Consider the following 12136-nt stretch of genomic DNA (forward strand, 5'->3'; position numbering starts at 1 on the left):
CATTGCCATGTTTTCAGATCATCTGTAGTGCTATGTCGACATGTTCCATGTACCTACTGTGGGGACAACAAGCTCTGGATGAACACAATCCAGACAAGGTAAGACTTTTTGTTTCTGCGTTGATTCCAGTGTAAATCTCTGTAGATTACTTTCCATCTGAAAATGACCCCCGACATTTCATGTTAACATTGTGACATCATAATCAGTGAGATCACATAGGTTCAAAAACTTTGTGATACAGTTTCATTGTAGATCATTGTATGAGTTTATAGAGCACCCTTACATTTATGTTATTGTAAAAAGGGGAAGCTCGAGTCAAGACATGTCCTTTCCAGCTATTGAAAGTTTAAACAAACTACAGCAATATACTGTGTTGTCATTAAAAGAGGAACAAGTAATGATTTTAGCATCAAAGACCATGCAAACTGATGCAGTCTGTCATTTTACCTTGTGATAGATTTTATTGTAATCTTTCAATTACTTTACTTTCTGTCTCTGTAGGAACAAATGAAGTTGCTTAAACGACGTTTAAATGAACTGATGAAGAACTGTCACGATCTGATGTTTCATCAACTGTCCAGAGTGAATGAGGAGGTATGTCAGCCTGCTGCTGGTCAGATAAGTTAGAACTAGATGAATGACGGACACTGAAAACATGGAAGAGACATTGATAGGTTCTGCATTATTACAAGACCTGTGAAGTTCCAGGTTAGAACTGATCTTCAACAACCCATGCTTGTTGTGAGAGGCAGCTGAAATGATCATGAGGTCATGTAGTCAGACTTGACTTGGTTGACTCATGTCATCATATCCCAATTTGGTAGATCGGTGTGAGTCTTGACTTGTGTCATTTATTCATTTAGGCGGCACCAAGCTGAGGTATACTTGATTTTTATTCAGTGAGGTGTTGTCAGGCTGATTTATTTTTGACTTGTGTTTTTTATTCAATGAGAGGTCAGACTGATGTATTCTCGTGTTTTTAATTCATTTAGGCATCACCTGGCTTGTTTATACTTGATTTGTGTTTTTTTATTCAGTGAGGCATGGCCAGACTGATGTATTCGTGACTTGTGTTGTTCATTCAGTGAGACGTCACACGGCTGATGTATTCTCGTCTCTTGATTTGTTATTCCAGGCATATGTGACTATCTGTGACCTTCTGGTAGTGTTCAGCAAGCATCTGGGAGAAAATGCTGTAATGAAGCCTCTCGTGTATGAACCAGACAAGAACATGCATCTTCACCTGAGCAACTTCCTGTCTGAGAAAGTGTTCGTGGAAGATGATGATGGTCAGTGGCACTATGTAAACCTTCTTGCTCTATTTTGATGTGTGTAACTGATTTTCCTTTCACATAGATTTGTGCATTTGTAAACAATTGGTTGATTACTTCTTGTATCTTATTCCAGATGATGTTGATGAGAATGTGAAGATTGAGGAACTCCACAAGAGAAGAAACTTCCTGGCCTGTTTCTGTAAGCTCATCGTCTACAACATCGTCTCTATCAAAGTCGGTGCTGACATGTTCAAACATTACATGAAGGTATGTACAAGAAGATGATTAAATTGAATAGTATCTTTCGAGGTCACCTCCACTATCTTACCATATCCTTAAACAATGTGTAAGTCAGTGATGTTAATGCTCTGGAGAGAACATACTCTGCCATTATAGCAACATTAATATTAATGATCCCTAATAAATGTAGTTCAAGATCCCTACAGAAACTTTGTGTTTAACCAGTACTGATGATGTCTCATGTCATAATAGGGAGCATAGTTGACGTCTAAGGTGCAACAATGCAACAAAGCATATTACTATTTGTGCAAACACGCTTTCTTCATTCCAGTTCTACAATGATTATGGAGACATCATCAAGGCTACATTAAGCAAAGCCAGAGAAATCAACAAGATTACAACAGCCAAAACACTAGCCCTCAGTCTAACACAGGTAAACAATGAGGAAAACTAACATTTAAGTAATGCAAGAGTTGTGTACCTTAGCTGTGACAGAATCCTTTGACGAGAGTGCTCCCAAGATATGATTCTTACTTTGTTAGCATGGTACCCATGCTTGTCTAATTCAGCAAGATGGTCTATGCCGTTTATCTCTTTGATATTCTACCCACATTTAGTTGGTATAATGTGATATCACTTATACTTAAAACCCAAACAGTGAACTGTTTCAGTCTTTGTAGAGGATGTATAGAGATAACCAAGAGATGTATCTAGAATATTGTCAGAATATTCTAGGAGAAATACCTTGATTTGTCTTGAGTATTGATGATTGCTGCTTAAAATGAACAAAACAATTACTGAAGTCTGGTGCCTTGTTTCTAGCTTTTCAAAGAGTTACAAGTGGAGCAGGGTCAGATTGAGAGATCGTCTGATGCATTCCAGTCCATAAAGGTGAGACTTCCTTGATGTTCTTGGGGAGACCTCTAGTTCTCAGCATTGTCAGGGGTGTTGGGGTTGTCTAATTGTGAAAGTGTTGGCTCGTCACACCGAGCACTTCGGTCTGATTCCCCACATGCATACAATATGTGAAGCCCATTTCTGGTGTCCCCTGTCGTCATATTGCAGGAATATTGCTAAAAGCAGCGTTATACTTGGTCGTAACATGAAAGTCACAGGCTCATATCATTGCTTTAAAATGAAGAATTAAAGTGTTTTAAGATGTAAAGAGTTCCTGCTTTCAAGAACTGCTATAGAATATACAAGGACATGCATAATGTGAATGCCATAACTCCAATTGTTGTCAATATTCTGTAGGACAGAAATATGGCATTTTATACACCATCTGTTTTAAGATTGAAGTCTTTCCTCGACAGAATTTTGAGGATTTCATCTTTAGGATTTATCTTTATTATGAAATGGTTAGAGCTGTAGAAAATGCTTCTTTTTTCTCAGGAATTGGCCAGACGATTTGCATTATCTTTTGGTCTGGATCAAGTGAAAAATCGAGAGGCTGTTGCTGCCATGCACAGGTAAGGAAGGATGTGTCCTCGGAGATGTAGTTTTATTGGCTGCTCCCTCTCTCCCTGTTTCCGTAGACTCCAAGGTATTTTCACCTGATATCAGATTGTATTAAGAGCAGTAGTATGGAAACCTCTGCCTATTGGTCCTGTTATGAGTGACATATGCCATTCAAAAAAGTAGGGGATATTCCATTTTGAGAGCATACCACGAGCCAGTGCCAGTGTCTGTGAGTGAGTGAGTGAGTGAGTTTAGTTTTACGCCACACTCAGCAATATTCCAGTTCTCTAGTGGTGGTATGTATATAAAGTAATATATATCCATAGAGAGAAAATATTTCCAAAGGAATGAAATAAATTGTCACATTTTCCTTTAATTTCTATTCACCATCTTTTTTCTCCTTGGCTTCATCATTTGCATTTTGTCAGTCTTGTAATGCAGTATCCCCAACTTTTTTAATGGTATGCTGTTTACATCTTAATTAATATGCCTCCACTGATTACTAAATTGGGATTTTTTCATTGTCACAAAGACCATCACTCCACACTTGCACATTCCCTCACACTGACCCTAACTCGTTCACCTACCCATTGGGGGCTGTGTGGTAGGCTGGTGGTTAAAGGTCCCATGAAAAGCAAAACACATCATAGCAGATCCTGATACCTTTCAGTATGGACTAACAGAAACAAATTATCAAAAATGCAAATTCAACTTATAAAGTTGAAAAATAATGCAGTGAAGAAATGTCCATGAAATTGTAGTTCAAACGATTCACTAATTTTTCCCTCAGCGCTGGGGGAAACAGTGGTTTCACTAGCTGTACATGCGCAGGCTCGTGCGGCTTGCACCATGAATGCAACTCATACAAACACAGCATGTGATGCATGCAAGGATTGTCGCAATGGTCGAAGTTTAAGAACAAGAGATGTTTTTAGTGATTACAAGCATCTTGGGTCTGCAGTAATAAATATATACTGGCCCTATAGATGCAGATTTGCAAACCCAGTTTTCAAGAAAGTAGCATTAGAAATACCAGTTTCATTGCTAAAAATTGCTTAGGTTAAAAACTTAAATGTTATGATTCATTTCTATAGAAACATAAAAAAGTATGTTGATTGTGATAGGCTGTCTCTGTGACAAACTCTGTGTCTGTTTTATTGACACCTTTGTGTCTGCCTGCCTGGCTGCTAATAACAATATGTTATACACAACTTCAGTCACTGACCATGTGCAATTTGAACATAACACCTGTCAGTCTTTGCGCCATAAACAGAATACATTGATTTTTGGTTTGTGCACCTGGGTTCAGTCTCTGACACAGTTATGCAATTACATAGACAGGCAGGTGTGATACTTGTACACATGCCATGTTGTTAGATCCGTGGGTTGCAAACAAACTGTATGCATTTTCCCTGGATGACTTGAACGTACGGAAACTGGTGTAAATTGACATTGTCAGTTTCAAGGTGTGCTTTGTACTTGGACAAATGACAGTTTCCCGCCTTGCGGTAGTTCACCATCTGAGTATTTGGTGATTGGACCAAACGGAAATAAAGGGCATGTATTTACAAAACCCAACATCTCTAAATACATTTTTTTATGTATAATGACTTCTTCTTGTATCTGATGCGACATTTCGGTATGGATTCTTATACTGTTATCACTCTTGCTTGACAATGGTATATGAATCCATACCGAAACGTCACATCGTGTACAATAAAAGAAGTTGTTATCCATTGAAAATTCTTATTACTAACCATTCCGAAATGCTAATAAAACAGATCATCTCTATATACACACAATGAGCCTTCTGCATGTAGGCAAATGAACCAGCCAATTTAAAATCTTTGTTACACTTAAGTGCACACCCACCCACTATGACCAGGTTCAGTCTCCCAGGTGCTGTGTTTTGAGAGAAGTAAGCCCAAGTACAAAATATTGCAGTTTTGATTTGCAATTGTACGCTTATAATTTTGTAAAAAAAAATTTTCCACAGTCAGCAATATATATTAGGTATATGTCATTAATAAGTGATAATTATGTTTTGATTATGTTTGGGGTTTTTTTGGGTTGCATGTGACCTTTTAAGCACTTGCTAGTCATGCTGAAGACCCAGATTCAATTCCCCACATGAGTACTTTGTGTGAAGCCTATTTGTGGTGTACCCCAGCTGTGATATTGCTGGAATATTGCTAAAATGGTATAAAACCCAAACTCTCTCACTCAGAAGCCACTCACTCACTCACTCATTCCCTCACTCACTCAAAACCCACTCACTCAAATCCCACTCACTCATTCATTTTCCTTTCTGTAAAGGGAGGGAATCATATTCAGTCTACTGAGTCAAGAGGGGCGTGACCCTGCTGACGCCCCTCACAACATTGCCTTCCTAGAAGTCCTGTGTGAATTTACAAACAAGCTGATGAAACAAGACAAGAAGACAGTGTAAGTCATGTTTGATTACACAACAAACGTCAGTTTGAGGGTAGAACCCAGTTTTGCTTAATTACTGAGGTTCATGTGAAACAGCAGGGGAGAAAACTCTTGATTATTGGTAATTTTTATGTATCGTGACTTGCTCCAAGCATCAATCAGTCTTGTTAATTTGTATTCTGCAGTGTTCACACTGTTATGTTGTTGTTATGTACAGTAGTTCACTTATTCACTGGTCCGTTAATGACTGATACTGGCAATGTGCTACATCATGCTCAAACTGACTGTCTAAACCAAGTTGCCAAGGACGACAACTCCATTATAGAGACAGTAATACACTAGCTAATATCTTTGTATCATTACACTTACCATTTTTTGTGTGGTTAGTAGTACATCCATTTAATTCTTGTTCACATCAGAGTTCTTTGTTTTTCAGAGATGGCAATTTTCTGCAAATCCGCAGAAATCTGTTGACATAAGTGCAAATCAATCGATCTTTAGATTCGCCTAAATCATTTTTGCCTGTTGCCATCCCAGGTTCTTGCTCCTGGCAGTTTTCAGTAGCTCACCTTTGTATTATGTTCCTCCACAGGGTTCAGTATCTAGACAAGCAGTTGCCACAGGGTATGCCAGTAAGCGGTAGTGAGGAGTGGCAGCCATTACTGACCTACAGGAACAGCTTGGTGCAGGGTGAGGGGGAGATTAACCCCATCACACTGAAGGAAGCTACGAAACGCCGCTACGGCAAGCGGAAACAAGATGGTGGGTCCCAGCCAAAAGGTATCCCAGTTAGTGGTACTTGGCATGCCGCTTTGGCCGCGCTTGAGGTCATCGTCGTAGCATGTCAGTGGCTGTAAGCTGTTGTACCCTGTGTTGTCCCAGGTTGCCTGCTCAGCTGGGTTAACATGCACCATGTTTTGCAATGTATTTTTGTTGTCAAGAAAATGTCCTTGAGCTGGTTTCAGAGTATCTGCCATTTTTGTTGAGGTCAGTTCATGGAATCAGCAATTTCATGTAGAGGAACAATCTGTTATATTTGCAACAACCTAGCTTATGACTGTGTACTTCACCGGCAGTTATACGTACTTGAGTGTGTCTCCTTTGTTTTGTTGAGTTAGTGTTGATTTGTGATTGCAACAGTAATAAAAATTGCTAACTACTTACTTAAAGCATGAGAGGAAAAATCAGCTTGCATCACTTCGTGTAGTTTTGTTCTTTTGGTGAGGCTTCTTTTTCACAGATAGGTGTTGGCTCACCAAGGGCCCAGTTGTATAAAGAGGGAAATACTATTTAAATGGGTGCTAAATCACTCACTCATTTACTAAAGAGAGCACTGATTACTTTCCCAATCACAAAATAACATCAAAATTCTTTGAATAAATTTGTCTAAAATGTGAAGTTAGCAGTATGGGGAAAATTGAACAGAATCTTTATAATTCTACATTTTTCATAAGGAATTCTTTTTGGAAGATGACAGGAGTATTCAAACTACAGCACAGCCATGCACTGCTTGGGCTTGTGGTCAAGCTATGCAAAATATTCATCTGAGCTTTAAAAGAACATTTGGTGGTTCGTGAGCATGTGTTAGTTGCTGTGGTACCTGCAGGGAGACAGTTAAAGGTGGATTTGTTTTTGTATCTTTTCCACCTCTGGAAGCAGCGAGATACTGTTTAGATGGATGGAGCCATAACAAAGTAAAAGTAGTAAGGGGAGGTGTCGCCAAAACACAGTTGGGGTTGGTAAAGCTATGACAGTTATATTTTTCCAAATACGTTCTTCCAAAGTTAAAATGTAAAGTAATCCTAACATTTAACAATTTAATATGTTTAAATTATTGTCCTATATGTTTTGGATATTAATTTACAACTTGTCAATCTGGTAATTTGTTAATTTATGCATTTTACGAAATTTTCTCAAAATGTTACACAGTTCTGAGACCAATCTTGTTGACTGCCACTGTCTAGTATAACAGCTGTCCTTCAGATGCAGCGCTTTTCATAAAGTTTTAAATCTCTTTTGCTGTGTCCATATAATAAGGATTTTAGGGCAGTCAGATGCCTCAAAGAAGGTTGAAAAAATGTTGCCTGACCTGAAAAGTATTTAAAATAGCACATATGGTTATTATGTTGTGAGGGATAATCATTGTGCTGTAAAACAGTAAAACTCTTGCTTTAAACATATTTTATTCAAAATGAAATGGATTAAGCACAAGTTATCCATCTTGAGAATGCCCTCTTCCAGGTGTCTGATCTAAATCTCTGATGAACTAAGTTGCTCTTGTGCCATTGCACTTTCTTCATATCATAACCTATTAATGTTGAATTTTGACTTCTTTCCTGAATGTTTTGAAAGTGCATTTTGATTTGATACTGCAGTATCTATGTAGTTTGCAGCAGTGATGTCAAATTGTGAATTATTTCTATTTTTGTTTTCATCCAGTCCCCACCATGATGTTGCTGGAATATTGCTGAGAGCAGTGTATAACTAAACATACTCACTCACTCACTGATTTATTTTTTTTGATAAGTCTGTAGTTAGATGGGCATGGTTGTGACAAGTTATATTTGACATTAATGTCATAGTTTTAGATAAATATGGTTTAGGTTAGCCTATAGTTGAGAACTCAAGTGTAGCATAATTCTGTTTTGACTTCGAAGCTCATCTGATGACATTTGTAGGGCAGTGTGGTAGTCTTCTGTTTAAAGCATTTGTTTGTCATGCTGAAGGCTGGGTTTGATTCCCCACAGAAGTGATACTAGCTGGGACACACTGGGGTAGCCCCATGGTTATAATGTTAGCTCTTCACGCTATTGGCAGGGAGCTTGTTTCTGGGGTCCCAGACTGTAGTATTGTTGAAATATTGCAAAAAGTGGCACAAAGCTAACTGTTTGCATTCACTTAAATAATATTTCATATATTAACATTGAAGGCTTCTAGAATGCTAGGGGTCACTTTCAGTTTTTCACAAACTGCTGTTGGTAGTCTTATTCACAGTTTTTTTTTGTATGTGATTGTATATTGTTATGATTAAAATGTTTGCAAAACGAAAATTGCTCCACATTGATGATAATCACTGTGTATCCAACTTTCAGCTGACGATAGTGGATTTGAACCCCAGACCCCTGCACCGATGACAGTCCCACCCCTGACATCTACTGTCCAGAAGCGACGGAGAATAGAGGAGACTATCTCAGAACCAGGCTCTGAGCAAGACTATGTGGAGGATACGTGAGTGTTTTTGTTTTGGTGTACTTTCTTGTTCTCTTTTCACAAAGCAATAATACCTTGCATCACCAACCTTCACAACCCGCATGATCTGGGTGACAGTGGGGTTGGATGTTGGATTCAGGTGGAGTAAGTTTGTAGAGGAGGCAGCATTGTTTGGATTGTCCATGATTGTTTGTTTTATTACCTACATGCTTGAAATACTACATTACAAGAGTCAAAATATAATAAGTTGTTTCCTAATGTTATCAGTCTGTACTGTACAGTGTCAATACACTCCCATAATTCAATGTGTGACAGTCGACAAACCTGTCATTGTTACACCTTTTATGATTATTAAGTTCTAAGGTAAAGTGTAGTTTTGGTGGATTACAGGTTGGTGTTTTGGGTGGATTGTAGGTAGGCGTTTTGGGTGGATTGTAGGTAAGTGTTTTGGGTGGATTGTAGGTAGGTGTTGTGGGTGGATTTTAGGTAGGTGTTTTGGGTGGATTGTAGGTAGGTGTTTTGGGTGGATTGTAGGTAGGTGTTTTGGGTGGATTGTAGGTAGGTGTTTTGGGTGGATTGTAGGTAGGTGTTGTGGGTGGATTTTAGGTAGGTGGACTGTTAGTGGTTTTGAGGGATTTGTGGTAATACAGTTTCGCTGTGTTTTAGGTAGGTGGACTGTTAGTGGTTTTGAGGGATTTGTGGTAATACAGTTTCGCTGTGTTTTAGGTAGGTGGACTGTTAGTGGTTTTGAGGGATTTGTGGTAATACAGTTTCGCTGTGTTTTAGGTAGGTGGACTGTTAGTGGTTTTGAGGGATTTGTGGTAATACAGTTTCGCTGTGTTTTAGGTAGGTGGACTGTTAGTGGTTTTGAGGGATTTGTGGTAATACAGTTTCGCTGTGTTTTAGGTAGGTGGACTGTTAGTGGTTTTGAGGGATTTGTGGTAATACAGTTTCGCTGTGTTTTAGGTAGGTGGACTGTTAGTGGTTTTGAGGGATTTGTGGTAATACAGTTTCGCTGTGTTTTAGGTAGGTGGACTGTTAGTGGTTTTGAGGGATTTGTGGTAATACAGTTTCGCTGTGTTTTAGGTAGGTAGGGTTTTCATTTCCTTTCATTTGAAAACCTTGACATCCTTATTGTAATGCTGTGGGAGTGCACCTAAATCCGAGGATTTTCTCAGTTTTAAACAGTAATGGTGGGTTTGAGAGTGAGCCATTATTTCAGGCCCAATGAAAGAGTGAAATAGGCTATTCCTTCTTTGAAAACATAGTTGAAATTAAATTCATGAACCAGCAGGTATTTATGAATCCAAACATTGTCTTTTCCATTTACCCTTCTTTCCTTAACTGTACATTGGGCACATTATACTTTCCACTTTCTAGTATACCTTTTGTTCACTTTTAAGTTTTGTTAATTCATATTGTCATATATTATTATTTTCTCATTTTCTGTGATGTTTGTTTTTCAGTTTTTAGATCCCAGAATGTGTCCCAAGTTTTCACAGTGTGAGATAAATGTACATATGTAAAGATGTAATAATAGACATGGAATAAATGTTCATATTCACCAGTATTCAGACACTGCCAATCATAGTAACCATTTTGATGTATGTGGGATCATGAAGAACTTCAGCTAAATTAAGTTAAATCAAAGTTTATTTATATAGGTAAATCAACTCTTAAGATTGAGATATTTGTTCAAGCTGATGCAAATAGGATATCTAGTCTCTTATCTTTGATTGATTAGTTTTGTATGGTAAAATCTTTTTTTTGTTAGTAAGTTAGCTGTTGAAGGGTTACTGGAGTAATGATTTAGAAAGTTCAATAAAACTTGACTGTACACGAGTTACACAGTATGAGACTTAATCCTCACAGTGATTCAATGAATTCTGCATCTGATGTCAAGTCACAGCTTTATGTCATGTTGAAAACATTTTCAAACAAGGAATATTAATCACATTTTGTCCATCTGATTTTCTGTCTTGCCAGTCATTCCTGAACACAGTGCTTCAGTATGTTTGGGCTGTCTCTATGAAACATCATGGGAACAGGGGATTCATTTTGTGCAGTAATACCTACACAGATAAAAGGAAATATTGCCTGTATTATAGAGAATATCACATGCAATTTAAAAGGGAATATTATCTTATCCCATGTTAATTTGTAAGAAGTATCCAGTTTTTATGACAGTTGGATTTCTTTTTAGTCTCAGTATATCAGATATTTGTGAAATAACTCATTGACTCTGAGCTTCTTTTCATAAACCAACTTTCCAATATCTGTAAAGTTGATGAAGGTGCTAGTCCTTCATGTGTAGTTAAGAATGGAAAATACTGAAGCACTGTGGTGGGTTGTTGTCACATTATTTGAACTTCAGTTTCTCATTATTTGTCTCTTCTGTTGCTTTGTAAATCCCACCGATGTACCTTTCATTTTGGCTTCATTTTCATAAGATGCATTTTGTAAATAAATGCTCATTTTGTATTTCTTTCTTTTGTTCTTATTTCCATGTTTGTTTTTGACTTTTCATCCATGGTGATTTTAACCCTTTCGTGTGCATGGATAAAAAAAGAATGAAACAGTGAGTGGTCAAACATAGGCCTCATTCTGCCAGAGATGACGGACCTAGTCTACCCTGCAATATTAGCGCTTTGAATGTTGTAAGTCAGTGTTAAAATATGGTATCTATGATTGTCCTTAAAGGTCACATGCAATATAAAAAAAATCAAACATAATTAAAATACAGTTATATATTATTGATGATATGTAAAATGCATTGTTGATTAAGAAAATACAAATAAACAAAATTATAAGCGCATGATCGCCAATCAAAAGTGCAGTATTTTGTACTTCGGTTTACTTCCCTCGAAACGAAGCAGATGCGATACTGAACCCAGTCAGAGCTGTTAGGAACGCACTCAGTTGTGACAAAGCTGTTTCATTGGCCACTGATTCATTTGCCGATATGTCTAGCCGGGTCTTTGTTCATGACGTATAAGGCCGATAGGTGTTAAAATCAAATTGGATGTGGTCAATGATTGAAGTTGTGCATTGCATATTGTCATTAGCAGACAGGCAGACAGACATATAAGTGTCAATGAACCAGATATGGATGTTTCGCTGTGACTTATCTCCTTGTTACAATCAACATGGTTTTGGGTTTTTTTTATGTAATGAGGAGATAATTTACTTTTGTACACAACCAAGATTAGACTACTGCTCACGATCTCATACTCCGGGCGAGCATGTTATTTCAAGTTGAACTGGCATTTTTGATGATTTGTTTCAGTAAGTGCATACCGAATGGTATCAGAATCTGCTAAGTTGTGTTTTTCATTGCATGTGACCTTTAAGCAAAGATCACTGTTTCGAACACATTCCAAGGCCAGTTTGCAACACAGATGTCGTAAGTCGATGTTAAAGCACGGCAGATAATTGTAGTATTAAGAAAGGTAAATGATCAGAGCAGATCAAGAAACAGTTTTCAAACTGGCTGTATTTGCTCATAAATAGGCAAGTAATAT

The 12136-nt window shown here is 37.8% G+C and overlaps 1 protein-coding gene across 11 annotated transcripts in view; it reads left to right on the forward strand.

Moving 5' to 3' along the window:
• The window catches only part of LOC137281869 (cohesin subunit SA-1-like), a 46942-nt gene that overhangs the window by 17515 nt on the left and 17291 nt on the right, over window positions 1-12136 (forward strand). For 5 of the 11 annotated variants that reach the window (XM_067813537.1, XM_067813536.1, XM_067813540.1 and 2 more), the window contains exons 21-30: window positions 18-98; window positions 502-594; window positions 1136-1289; window positions 1408-1541; window positions 1846-1947; window positions 2337-2405; window positions 2907-2983; window positions 5289-5417; window positions 5998-6185; window positions 8498-8633. In XM_067813537.1, coding sequence (XP_067669638.1) covers window positions 18-98; window positions 502-594; window positions 1136-1289; window positions 1408-1541; window positions 1846-1947; window positions 2337-2405; window positions 2907-2983; window positions 5289-5417; window positions 5998-6185; window positions 8498-8633 — 1163 coding nt within the window. Of the gene's footprint in view, window positions 1-17; window positions 99-501; window positions 595-1135; window positions 1290-1407; window positions 1542-1845; window positions 1948-2336; window positions 2406-2906; window positions 2984-5288; window positions 5418-5997; window positions 6186-8497; window positions 8634-10081; window positions 11097-12136 lie in introns of those variants that run through there. The other 6 variants (XM_067813541.1, XM_067813542.1, XM_067813543.1 and 3 more) reach the window with 3 other exon arrangements.

This window comes from Haliotis asinina, chromosome 4 (assembly GCF_037392515.1).
Source record: "Haliotis asinina isolate JCU_RB_2024 chromosome 4, JCU_Hal_asi_v2, whole genome shotgun sequence".
In the NCBI taxonomy this organism is placed as follows: domain Eukaryota; kingdom Metazoa; phylum Mollusca; class Gastropoda; order Lepetellida; family Haliotidae; genus Haliotis; species Haliotis asinina.